The 13,268-nt window shown below is 35.0% G+C and overlaps 1 protein-coding gene across 3 annotated transcripts in view; it reads right to left on the bottom strand.

Annotated features, from left to right (window-relative positions):
• The window catches only part of EDRF1 (erythroid differentiation regulatory factor 1), a 38,643-nt gene that overhangs the window by 9,130 nt on the left and 16,245 nt on the right, over positions 1–13,268 (bottom strand). For all 3 annotated transcript variants that reach the window (XM_088132225.1, XM_088132226.1, XM_088132227.1), the window contains 10 exons: positions 12,905–13,165; positions 10,591–10,662; positions 10,344–10,494; positions 9,638–9,826; positions 8,668–8,868; positions 6,967–7,185; positions 4,223–4,240; positions 3,197–3,420; positions 1,332–1,490; positions 88–237 (listed from right to left, as the gene is read on the bottom strand). In XM_088132225.1, coding sequence (XP_087988351.1) covers positions 88–237; positions 1,332–1,490; positions 3,197–3,420; positions 4,223–4,240; positions 6,967–7,185; positions 8,668–8,868; positions 9,638–9,826; positions 10,344–10,494; positions 10,591–10,662; positions 12,905–13,165 — 1,644 coding nt within the window. The remainder of the gene's footprint in view (positions 1–87; positions 238–1,331; positions 1,491–3,196; positions 3,421–4,222; positions 4,241–6,966; positions 7,186–8,667; positions 8,869–9,637; positions 9,827–10,343; positions 10,495–10,590; positions 10,663–12,904; positions 13,166–13,268) is intronic.

Genomic DNA, 13,268 nt, shown 5'->3' with positions numbered 1-13,268 from the left:
TTTTATATTATGGCATTTTATCAACATACACATAAGTATGTACCATCACAGAAAGACCATGTTACCATATGATTTTGGAGCAAGTACCTGATTTCTCAAACAGCTGTGATACATGGAAGCCAACCTGTGGTGAATTGTGGCTGCTCGGTACTGGCAAAGAGGTTGCCTTGTAGTCACTATCTCGACATCACAGTATTTCAAAGATTTCATCATTGACTCGCTAACTTCTTTTTCTATCTAAAATACACAAAAGAAAAACTTTCAAAATTTATATTAAAATCAGTTCAACTTATAACCTCTCTGTACTCCTGTCTGCTATATAACTACTCCAAAATAATAAAGTGCTATAAGCCTTGATAGTGATCATATCATCATATTTGTCCCCCACGGATATGATATGAAATCGATTTTCAGGCCTAGGTTCACCACTGAAACTGCTTTGGTAATCCCACAAGAATGACATGTGTCAGACACAAAGTGACAATCATACTGATTTCCCTGAATTTCTTTCTAGCTTTCCACAGCTAACCATGATATGAGGTGAATGGCATGACAATATGATGGTTCCACTCCTTCTACACTCTAAAAAGCAGCTAGAGCCAGGATAAATTAATAAGTGGACCCAGGACAAAAACTAAATTTGATCTGATTTAATTTAGAAGTATACTTAATTACAATTAAATTACATTAACTGAATGCAGTTAAAGTGAATACTCGCCATATATTTAATAATGTCTCCCTTTTTATCATATTTAAACATTACAATTCAGCAAAAATTATTGAAAGGGCTCTGAGGGCCACTCCTGAGGCTTTGAGAAGGACCTCAGATTGTGCATTCCTGTCTTAAATGATAAGGGGCCAGCCATCTGGTGGAAAACTTGTCCGAAATGTACCAATCCAATCACAGAGCTCTTTGAGAAGAACCCTGTTTATAATCCTATCAATGGGCATTCCTAAGGACCAGTTAACTGAGCATAACCTTATTTATTGCAACCTTGCATGGAATCTCTGTCTTTGGAGGTGTGTCAGAAATTATCAATAATTCTATTTCATCAAGATGCATCACTTTACCAGGTTTTTGGTTCTTTTTAGGTGTGTATGGCTTTATAATACATTTTTAATTATAGTTATATATAATTAATTTAGTTATTTTAAATTTTAGTTTTAGTTCTGTAAAACTACTTGATAGCAGCTTACAGAAAAGAAACATAGCAATTCAGTAACAAACAAACATATTAATGTGGCATTTGACAAACCACATATAAACTCTAAATTATTTCCCCATCAGTAGAGCAACAGTTGATTTCCAATAATCGGTTCAAATCTGCTACCTGTTCTTGAGCTTTCCTAGATAACGGTGCATAATCTTGCAGCAGAGTTGCCATGGTAAAATACGTAGTGGACAGTTCCCAGTTGACAGAATCCCAGACAGCTGGATGGACTTCTCTTTTGCTCAATGATCTTAAGGCCTTCAGATAATAATCAACAGCCTACAAGATTTAATAATTATGGCACAAAATGAAATATTTACATATTTATAGCAAATAATAGTAGTAATATTTCTGATAAGTCTCACAATAGGCAGTCAATTGTACTGGCTGGTTTTTAACACTGGGCATAAATACAATGTTACATTAAGATTACTGTAGTCCAGACATTCCTGATCTGGAACTCTCCAGATATACAGGACTATAGAATTCCTAGTCTTTGGGCTTACTGATTGGGAATCTGGGATTGTATCTGAATACTTCTGAGGGTCCCAAGTTGGGGAATGTTACTATAGCTTTTAAGTCTCTCTATTTATGCCTGGCTGAAAATATTTTCACAATTTACTGACTTTTCAAATGTTAATCAATGAATTGATTCAGTGTAAATACTTATGTATCCAAAGCATAATCCTTTTACGTTCACAAATCAGAGTCTCATACCCAAAATGTTTGTTCACACTTTTAAAGAACTATACGTTATAGTTCCCCTGTGATTGTTCTCTATACTGAGGCAAGAGTGTGGAAAACAACAAAGTAAGGAGTTATTTGGACTTCTACAACATATTCACCTAATGTTACAGTGTTCTTATTATTAGCCCTATGATGTGAATAGTTACTTATATAAATAAGGCAGTGGAAAAACAATCTGAATCGAGAACAATAAAAGCTGCCAATCCATATTTTATTAAAAACCTGTTAAAAATGTTTGGGAGTTGCATGTTTGAAAGAATGACTTGCAACAATATTGCCAATATAAAAATTAGATACAAATATGGATTTTTTGCCTATATCAAAGATGAAACATAGTAAATATTCACTTTAAAAGTACATGAGAATCATACTAATAGTGTCATACCATACCTGAAAATTTAGCATATGCCATGATAATAAAATTACTGTACAAATCTATCTTTCAACTGAAGTAATGCAATCTGAGGGTTCTTTGTTTTCCAAGGACTGAACATACCTCAGCGTAGCAAATCTGTACAAAATGCTTTATTGCAGCACACACCTTTTCCAACAACAGACTATTGCTCTTCACCCATCTAGGACTTGCGAGGTGATGTTGCCATGTAAATATGTCTTTAATACTCAGTCCCTTAATACTTAGTTCAAGCAAAAATCTATAAAGTCTATAAAGTGGCATACAACCTTTGTCTTTTTCCAAACGTTCTTACACTAGTTGGGATAAAGTGTTGCTTCAGTGTGGTGGTTCCTCTTCTAATTGCTACTGAGCTCCCAGCAAAACTTAAAGCTCCAGGCAGGATTCCCACCAGGATATGCTGCTCACCATAGCTTGTGGTCCTGGCAGTTGAATGATAGTCCTCTTGCCTGCTTGTAATAGCTGCCAATCTTCAGACATGGCCTCCACTTCCCCATCTGTATGCTGTTTGCTCATCACCTTTCCTCCTACATACACCTTCCCCACTCTGTCTTAGCATTTATTTTTGTAAGCTAAGAGCCTGGGTGGGGTGAGGCTGCCTCTGGATGTTGGCACATCCTTGAAAACACCAGGGTGTGGCTCAATTATCACAGGCAGCTGAAATGCTGGCTTGGATGCTTGTGAGTAAAGTTTGAGTTAGGGAAATGAGGGAAATGGGGCGAGAAGTGTTTCTGCCTGGCTGCAGCTACTTTTCCCAAACACAGACAGCAACCCCAACTACAATCCCTCACATGCAATCAGCTTAAATGTTTAGGCCTAATCTTACCTTATTATAATAAAGGGCCTCCTCAGGAGAAAATTCTCTTTTGAAGTCTTCACCCAGGGCACAGTGAGCATGTGCGCAAATCCGCATCAATCTTCCCATGTTACACAAGAGAAGAGCAGCATTGGTTGAATCATCAATAGATTCAAAGTTTTGAATCCCTTTTTCAAAAAAAGAGAAACTTTTCTTCCAAAGTTGCTGTTCTGCTGAAGATACCATTTTGCTCTCTACAACAGAATAAAAGAGAAGGGGCCTGTTTCATTCAGAGATCAGAAATATCAAAAACCCTATGGAGTAAGCATCTGAACAACATTCTGGAAAATTAAGTAAGAAATATTTTTACTTCAAGTGCATAAACAACATTTCAAATGTTTTTGTTTGTTTTTCCAAGAGACAGGTTGGAAACTGTCAGGAGTCAGCAGCATGGCAGTACAAAAACAAGTAAATGAATACTTAAAAAAAAAAAACTGTTTCCAAATTGTTTTCTTCATGAACATATTGGCTCCATGATGGCTACCAGCACTATGAGAAAGTCATAAATAGTAAGGATCTAAATCCAAATTCTTAGACTTCACAGGGAAAATTACTTCTAAGACAGAAGATTCTTCAAAAAGCATATTTTATTAATTACAATGTTTTCATGTTAACAATCTCATGTACATGATTACTCAAATGTATCTAGATTTTGTTTTTAAAAAGACCATCATAGAAATCTTAAATTTTGGTCTGATTAAAAAATATTCAAAGATAAATCATTTATCAGATCACAGGTACGAGTTCTACTCTACCTTTTCTATATACAGTAAAACCTTGGTTTGCGAATATAATTCATTCCAGAAACATGCTTGTAATCCAAGGCACTTGTACATCAAAGCAAATTTCCCCATAAGAAACAATGGAAAGTCAGATGATTCGTTCCACAACCCAAAAATATTCATATAAAAATGATTACAATACTGTAATATAATACAAAATAATAAAGAAAATACAAAATATAAAGAAAAATAAAACAAATTAACCTGCACTTACCTTTGAAAACCTTCGTGGCTGGTGTGAGGGAGACAAGAGAGAGGAGGGTTATTGTGTAGGATGACTTTCACTATCACTAGCATGGAAGATGATCACCCACAATCCCGCAGCGAGAGAGAGAAGAACCATTGGCTCAGTTGTGATCATGTGACGTTCGGCGTCACGTTCTACAAGACATCGCTTGTTTATCAAGTTAAAATTTATTAGAAATATTTGCTCATCTTGCGGAACACTCGCAGATCAAGTTATTCGCAATCCAAGGTTTTACTGTACGGTATTGAGTTGTAAGTGTTCTTACAAACAATGAAAAAAGCAACAAAATCTAGGATTATTCTGCATAAGATAGGCAGCCATATAAGTTTTATAAATAAACAGTGTAGGCCACAACAGATGTAATGTAAGCAATGGAACTCTGCTTGATATTTATATGGTTAATGGCTATTAAACAATAAGAATTTTTTCCCTTCCAGGTTATGGAAATTTCTGTTCAGAAGCAACAATACTATTTTTAACAAAGGAGGGACAGATTTTGTTTTGGATACTACCAAACTGTTTTGCACACTATTCTAAAGTGCAAATTTATGCAATTGAAAACCTGAAATAAATGGTTGTGTAAAGAGCTAATGAAGAACTGAACTCGAAATGAGTTCACCAACAGGATGAGAAGAATAATCTACTCAGAAACTAGAATTAAAAACAAAAACAAAAAACAAAACAAGCTAGCAGGAGCAGCAACCTGGGAGAAAAAAGGCTGGAATCATTATCTGTGTCAGGCAACTTACAAGAAGTGGTGTGGTTTAGGGATAGGTAAAGTCCTACCATAAACAACCTGGGTCAGGGTCCTGAGAAAACAGTACAGAGCATCTTCTTGCTGGGCAATCATGAATAGGAAAAACAGTCCCTATATTTCTGCATTATCATTCCAGCGAAGCAGTTACAGGTAGTCCTCGACTTACGACCACAGTAGGAACCAGAAAATTTATCATTAAGCAGTGTGGTCATTAAGCAAGGCATCACGTGACTGCACCTGATTTTACAACATTTTTTGCAGTCGTTAAGCAAATCATGAAGTTGTTAAATGAATCATGCAGTTACCCACTGATTTTGCTTGTCAGAAACTGGCTGGGAAGGTCGCAAATGGTGATCATGTGACCCCAGGATGCTGCAACCATCATAAATACATGCCAGTTGCCAAGTGCCCCAATTTTGATCATGTGACCATGGGGACACTGTGATGATCATATGTGCAAGGAACGGTGGATGGTTGTAAGTGCGAGGACCAGTCATAAGTCACTCTTTTCAGCACCATCATAACTTTGAACAGTCACTAAACAAATGATAGTAAGTCGAGGACTACCTGTAATCTATTTTGTCAGAAACCTGTATGAATTCTATCTTCATGTAGTTTGTGAGTAACTCCACAGGGAACAGAGTAAAGAATTTAGTGGAAAATTCCACAGAAAATTAAGGAGGAAAATCTGGGTTATACCCTAAGTAGGAAATGACATATTTACATTTGGATCAGCTTTTCTTTCTCAATCCTGTGTATAATTTTGTAAGAGTAACTAAGAAAGCATATAACAAAAGTAATTGGATTCTTTATCTGAGAATTACTTAATTTCTTGCAATTACAAGCAATAATATTTTATTGACTCTTTTAAATATTGTCCCAGATTGTGAAAGAATAAACTTTTGGTCCTCTTCCTGAGGGAAAAAATAGTAGCAATGAATACTGTATTAAATTGTAAAAGGTTAGGAAATTTGTTTTTGTTTTCTGCTACTAATGAGGAGTTAGTAGCTGGATTGAAGACAGATATCAGTCCAAAGTTTGCTACACAGACTGTTCCTTTAACTATGGTTAGGTTATTGTACAGGCCTCTAACTCTATATGTTCTTTCCTCTCAAATGTGAAATCTCTATAAATTATTAAATAATATATTAATATTATTGCTAAAAATTGAACAACCAAGATGAGAAATCAGCTTGGCATTTCAAAGAAATACCAGGCAAAGGAACATCAAGTCCTATAGCTTATTCTTAGTTATTTTTCTATAATTGGCAAACTCTGTATCACCCACTTTTTATGGACGTGACTTCATAATGCTTACAATTATACTTAATCAACTGGACTATGTATAGCAGTTTCTCAATTATGTTGTATACTATACAATCGACAATGAACAAATTATCTTCTACTTTTAGGATTCTTTTCTGATAATTGTAGATCCATGCTTAAAATACCAATAGAATATATACATATACACATGCCTAAAATACACACAGGGGGGATGCGATGGCGCAGAGGCTTAATGATGCTGAAAGTTGCCGGCCAGAAATGGTTGACACTTCAGTGGTTCGAGCCCAGCTCCGCACAGCAGAGTGAGCTCCTGCTTCCTCCCCAGCTCCTGCCAACCCAGCAGCTCTAAAACTTACATGAGTAGATAAATGGGTACTCTCGCCCCGGTGGGAGGAAAATGCTGGCAGCGCTTGCATGGGAGACAGGACCAAGTTGCCAGTAACGCAGAAGCCGCGCACGCCTGAAAAAGGCACGAAGCAATGGAAACCCCGCCTACTGCGCTTGCCAGCTGGGCTCTGCTCTAGGAAGGAGGCAATGGCAAACCACTTCCGAAACACCTTGTCTTGAAAACTGCAGGGACTCGTCCAGGCAGTCGCTGCAGAATTGGTAACGATTGAGTACGGATTAAAAAAAAAAAAAATACACACATGTATATAAATATACTTGCCTACTCTTTCGCTTTGTAAAGCAGCAGCTTGGTTCATATAAAATACTCCAATTTCATTTTGAATATTGCCCATTCTCTTCACCACTTGTGTATATTGCTCTGGATTCTGCTCTTTTAAATTACTAAAAAGCAAAATTTCATGAGCTGCCTCATAACATTTGCAGCTGACTGAAAGTTGGCATTCCAAATCGGTAGACCAGTCAGTAGCCCAAGAAAATACTACAAGAAAAAATTAACATAATAAATTGCCAAATGCTTCCTATATAGCTATTTCTAAATTAAACACACATACGCGCGCGCACACACACACACAAGGAAGTACATAAAAAGCTGTTGGAGAACTATTTAAGATGGATTCTGGAATCAGCTATTAGTTATAAATTCAACATCACTTTTATATGAAAAACATTATCAGTGTTTGTAAAAGCTGTTATGTACTGAGGCCAGTATTTCATTCTTGAGCAAGGAGACAAAAGTATACAATGGCATTCAGCTCTAGATATTTCTGGCTAAAGTTCATTGTTTAGACCCATTCCAATCTGATATGCAATGGAGTCTTTGACCAACTCAGTGGCCAACATACACTGCAAACTAATATTGGGAGTATGTCCCTCTAGGTTTTGCTGAACCTCTCAGTAACTTTCAGTATTGTCAACAGATATCCTTATGTTGCACCTAGCAACCAAGTTTTAAGGTGGCTTCAGTTCTTGGAAGCTGTGTAGTTGTATCCAACTCTTTCTCTTCTTTCCATTTAGACCCAAGGAAGCAAAATATAGAAACTCAAGTTCTAAATCAATGTCTACTATCCGTTATGAATTTGATATGGGCAAACAAATGAAAGGTTAATTAAGATATGCTACTGATCAGTTGGAATACAGATCAGAACCTGGACATCCAGATTTCATTGGCAGTCAGAAGTTTGTTTAAATAGCTAAGACGAACACCAACTGCACTAGAAAAGTTTAAACTAGCATCATTTATACATCATCATTACATTCTATTTGGATTACTATTATGTGCTCTACATCTGTTGAGTGTTTAGGTAGTCCTCATTTAGTGACCACAACTGGGACTAGTAACTCAGTTGTTAAGTGAAACTGTAATTGTGCTTATGATTTTACTTCAGCTTTCCTTTCCTTTACAGACCTGTGAAGGTTGTAAATGTGAGGATTGGTCATAAAGTTACTTTTTCATCACTGTTGTAACTGTGTACAGTCACTAAATGAAGTGGTTGCTAAATGCGGATTACCCTTATGATCTTACTTCAGCTTTCCTTCACTTTACAGTCCTGCAAAGGTCGTAAATGTGAGGATTAGTCATAAAGTTACTTTTTCATTACCATCATAAGTGCAAACGGTCACTAAACAAGGACTACCTGTAGTCAAACTATTCTGGCAATTACAGGGAGCATGCATGTCCCTCATAATGACACTGGCTAGAGGTCAAGCAAAAACAAACAAAAAACAATGCTTTTGTCCAATAAATTGTTTAAAGAAAAATATATTAAATAAAAAGCCCTTATATCACATGATAAAATGCACAGCTACTGCTCATTTGTTTAATTGGATCCAGAGATTTTACTGCCAAGATGACTCAAAGGGTAATATATTGCTGCTGAAAAGAGCGTGGTTTTTTTATTAATTATTTTGATTTGGAGAGCTGTTTGACACATTGTTACACAAAGACAGCAGTTGTGATTACCTTGACAGCTGGACTCTCGATGAAGGCTATGCAGTATTTCCTGATCTTCTTTTGTTTGAAAGTTATATTCTTCAAGATATGCAGCTCTATTGTTTGCATTCTGGGCCAGCATTAATTGAATATCACCACAAAGAGTTAAACTCTGACAAAGAAACAGGAGTACTTCAGAAAGGATGTTCATGAAGAGGCAGCAATATGCATCTAATTGGGAAAAAATCAGAAAGGATATTGGTGAACTGGAACTTAGAATATCTTTTTATTAGGAAGCTACAGTATGAAGAATTTACCAATCTAGCCTCTTCTGGCAGCTTCAAGGAATAAAAATCCATTTATCTAGCTTCTAACATCAAACTTGCTTATATAAATTACAAGTGCTAAGAAGAGTTGTGTTTACCAGTCTTTTGCTAATACTAAATATAATTGCCTAGATCTACATTTATATTCAGGGTAAAAGAGATGGTAGATACCAGTAAGCTGCCCATCATCTTGCTTCTCTTGATTTTGTTATGATTTGATTTAAAAAAACGTAAATCAGAAGACAGCATGCTGTAAAGCAAACTGCTAGCATCATCTTTATGGAATGAGGAACCCCTGGCCTCCACACAATTTCCTTAGACATTTTTAGATAATAAAAATGGTGTCAGGGTTATAACTTAATGCTTTACTACCCTGCTCCTCCCCCCCTTCATTGAAAGGTAAACTGGGGTGGTTCTGAGCATCCTAGGAGGCTGAGGATGGGGGGCAGGAAGAAACCTCACCAATCTGCCTGCTGATAAGTGGTTGGCTTGTGACTGACCATGTCCAGAGATATTAGAAATAATTAATTTAACCATACTCTAAAGAAGAAAAATAACTTGTATTTGAAGCAGCCAGTTTAAAATTCCCAGATATAAAGAAATCATGAGTGCTTAAGTGGATATAAAAAAAAATTATATGTCTAGAAAAATATAATAAAAATAGTCCAACTTACCATGACACTGTAAAGCTAATCTTATGTACCGTAATGCTCTCCCATATTTCTGAAGACTCACAGCAGCATCGGAAAGAACATAGTAAGCCTTTGAAGATTTTAAAATCAGCTGAAGTTTCATTTTATATTGCCAGGATCCAGGGATCATTCCTGACTGACTAGAACGTTTAACTTCCTGAAATGACCCCACTAGAATTAAAAATGAAATAATGATCAGCAACCTCAACATAAAAAGTTAAAAGGTTTACATTCTGAAATTTAATTACAGGATAACATTCCTTATTCAGCTTTAGCTTTTGGTCAGTTTTACATCTCTATAAAACAATCTTGAATATGTGCCATGAATTTTAGAAGATAAATATATGAAGATATGGAGAACCTTTCATCAATAAACATATCGGATCAAAACAATGCTGTATCTACAAACTGAATTATGAAAAGCTACTTACTTAAAATTTACCTCAACAACTAATATACCTATGACCACCTAACATCAGTTAAACAGTAACTGAGTGTTCAGAGGTCTCATAATAAATACATTAAATATAGACAAATACAATAAAATAGCAAAGAGCAAAGTTTTACAAATAATTCAAAGTAACGTAATCACTTTAAAAAGAAAGCAATGTTTAGCATTAAAGACTTTCTTGACAAAGAGGTTTACCATCTATGAAAAGCCATTTAGGATGCAACAATCCAAACTTACTCTTGCCTAAAAACAAGGCCATCTGTTTTTCAAGACACTCAGGACCAACAGTTGATGATTCATCTTCATATTTTAAAGGGATAGGTATATTGGGGTCTGCTGCAGGTAGATCACTTTCTTTCTTGATGCTAGTGTCAACTGATTTTAAGCCCTATTTTTTTTAAAGAAAAATACTTTTCAATATTCTATTAACAGGTACACATTAAAAAACTGTTGAACAAACATGATTCTCTATTACATAACTTACTTCAAGAACATAGCTGAGTACTAATCTGCATCGTTCTTCAGTGTCATGGCAAACAGGAAATGCACAGCTAGGCTTTATAGAAAAGACAAAAGATGTTTTCATGAAACTAGTGGAACTCAGCACATATTTTCATTGGAAGTTAATAAAGAAGCCATTCTTACAAAGAATATAAAATCAGTTTTGAACTTAAGATGAAATCAAGAGAACAACTGACTGTGGAAGGATTTACTTTTCAATGGTTTTCATATGAACAATTAACGGAGAGGTTTAATATGGACAGAAAGTCACCAGGTATAGAACAATATGTAACAGAACTTGAAAGAGAATTATGTACAAATGATGATCATATTATTTCTAAAATGTATAAACTACTGAGATTTGAAATGGAAGAACAAATTAAAGAGTGCATGATAAAATGAGCTAAGAATTTTGGTTACAATGTACAATTCGATCAATGGGAAAGAATGTGGCTAAAGGATTGAAATTTACATTGTCTTACAATTTAAAAGATAATTTCTATAAAATAATGTATCATTGGTATTTATCACCAGAGATAGTGTATAGTATAGTAAGTACATATAAAGGGACTTCTGACTGATGCTGGAAATGTGAAAAGCATGAGGGGACATTTTACCATGCATGGTGGACTTACGAAAAAGTGAAAAAAATATCGGTCACAAATATATTGAACTTTCAGTTGAAACCAGAACTTTTTTACTAGGACTTATAGTCAACTTGAAAAGATTTATGGACGATTGATTTTATATATGGTAATTGCAATGAAGCTATTATATCCACAAAGATGGAAAAATATAGAAATACCCACGTTAGAGTAGATTGTGAAGATGGCAGAACGTGCTGAAACAGCCAAATTCACTTGTTTGATTAGTGAAGGAACAATTACTTTTATAAAAGCCTGGAAACCCTTTATGAACTTTTTGCTGAAAATGGACAAAAGTGAACCAATGATTTCGGGATTTACTGATTAAAAAGGGTTGTTTATGGGAAGAAGGGAACCATGATATATAATTTGGGAGGAAAAGGTAATAATTATTTTTGCTGTAAAGAAGATCAGAAGTCATTTCTTTAGATTTTTTCTTTTCTTTTTCTTCTCGACTTTTACTGCTTTTCTCTATCTTTTCATATCTTTTTCTTTTTTCTAATTCTTTATGTTTCTGTAGTTTTTAATTCTGTAAACAATTCTCAATAAAAATTATATATATAAATTTTATTTATATATATAAGTTCTGAAAGCATTATAAATTCAGGCTTTCAGTATACTTACCAGAATATTGCAAAATTAAATTAATGGTGACTGATACAAAATATTTAAATAAATCATACTGTATCCACAAAATGTTTTCTGAGTTCTTGATACTTCACAAGATTTGACCTTAATTAAACAAGCTTTTGAGGAATATAGTCTAACAAATACTAACAGCTGCTTTTTCACTGATTATTGAAAATAATCCAGGAAGGCCATCTGTTCCTACAGGACCATCTAGTTCATGTAAAATCTGTCCACACAATATCTATGGGTACAGAGATCATGCTACAGAATCCTCCTTTCCAAAGATGTTAGGAAATCCAGCAATCATAAGTAGACCTTCTCAGTTGTAGTTCTCCTGCTCTGGAATACCCTGCCCCCTGAAATTAGGATGGCCCCTTTCCTGTTGTCATTCCAGAAAGCTATGAAGATGGTACTTTTCCAATGATTCTTTCAAGCAGGGAATATCCTCTTATCAAAGACAACCAGGGGCGGTGGTAGTAGTATACATAGCCAAATGATGTTATTGGAGTTTTTGGGATTGAGAGTGTATGGATGTAAGCCATGTAAATTGTCATACGTAAGGGGCATACAGATACATGCAAATTTAAAAGAAATGAATAAAAACATGATTTTGAAACTAAAAAAGGAAGAAAGAAGAAATAAAAGTACAGTGGTTCCAGTGGTAGGTTAGGGATGACGGTATAAATGAATTTATCTAATGTATGTTTAAAAGATTTTAACAAGGGAAAAATGTTGGTAGTTTATCACGAAGATCTTGATCTTCATGATATTTACCATGCAGATCTTCAGAAAAAAAAATGAAAAGTTATTTACTTGACATAAATTATTTTGACATCTATTTTTGAAAGGCATACATTTTTTCCAGTGAAGTCCCAGTTCCACAGTGGTAATCCTTAGCTGAAAAACCCTTCCTCTCATACTAATTACTCTGACAGAAAAGTATTCAACATATTTAGATTTAGACCATAAAATATAATCCCACTGTTAACTGAAATGACATTCAAAAGTAGTGGATAAACTTACACGTATTTGATGAGTAGATTTGTATTTTTCAGGTACTGACAATTCTCCAACGGATTTGATTATAGCAACTGCTTTGTTGTCATCTGGAAGATCTGAGCTGGTACTATACAATCCATTTTCATCACTATCAGGCATTTCTTCTTCTTCTTCACTATAACTTTCATCAGAGTTGCCATTTAAAGGGAATTCACTGCTTTCTTCTTTTTTTGGCTCATCTAATTGGAACAGTTCTGAGAGCATGTAATTTGCTGAAGCAATAATCTTATTTGAAATAAAGACAGAAATAAGAATTCAAAGGGTCTCCAGCATTACTTTTTTACAAATATTTTAAAAATTGGATTTAATAGTAAATGTTGCCATTAAA

This window comes from Python bivittatus, unplaced genomic scaffold (genome assembly GCF_059951505.1).
Source record: "Python bivittatus isolate LINGU-HERP-01145 unplaced genomic scaffold, Pbiv_v1 ctg000980_np1212, whole genome shotgun sequence".
NCBI lineage: Eukaryota > Metazoa > Chordata > Lepidosauria > Squamata > Pythonidae > Python > Python bivittatus.
This window is presented reverse-complemented; position numbering and strand designations above follow the sequence as displayed.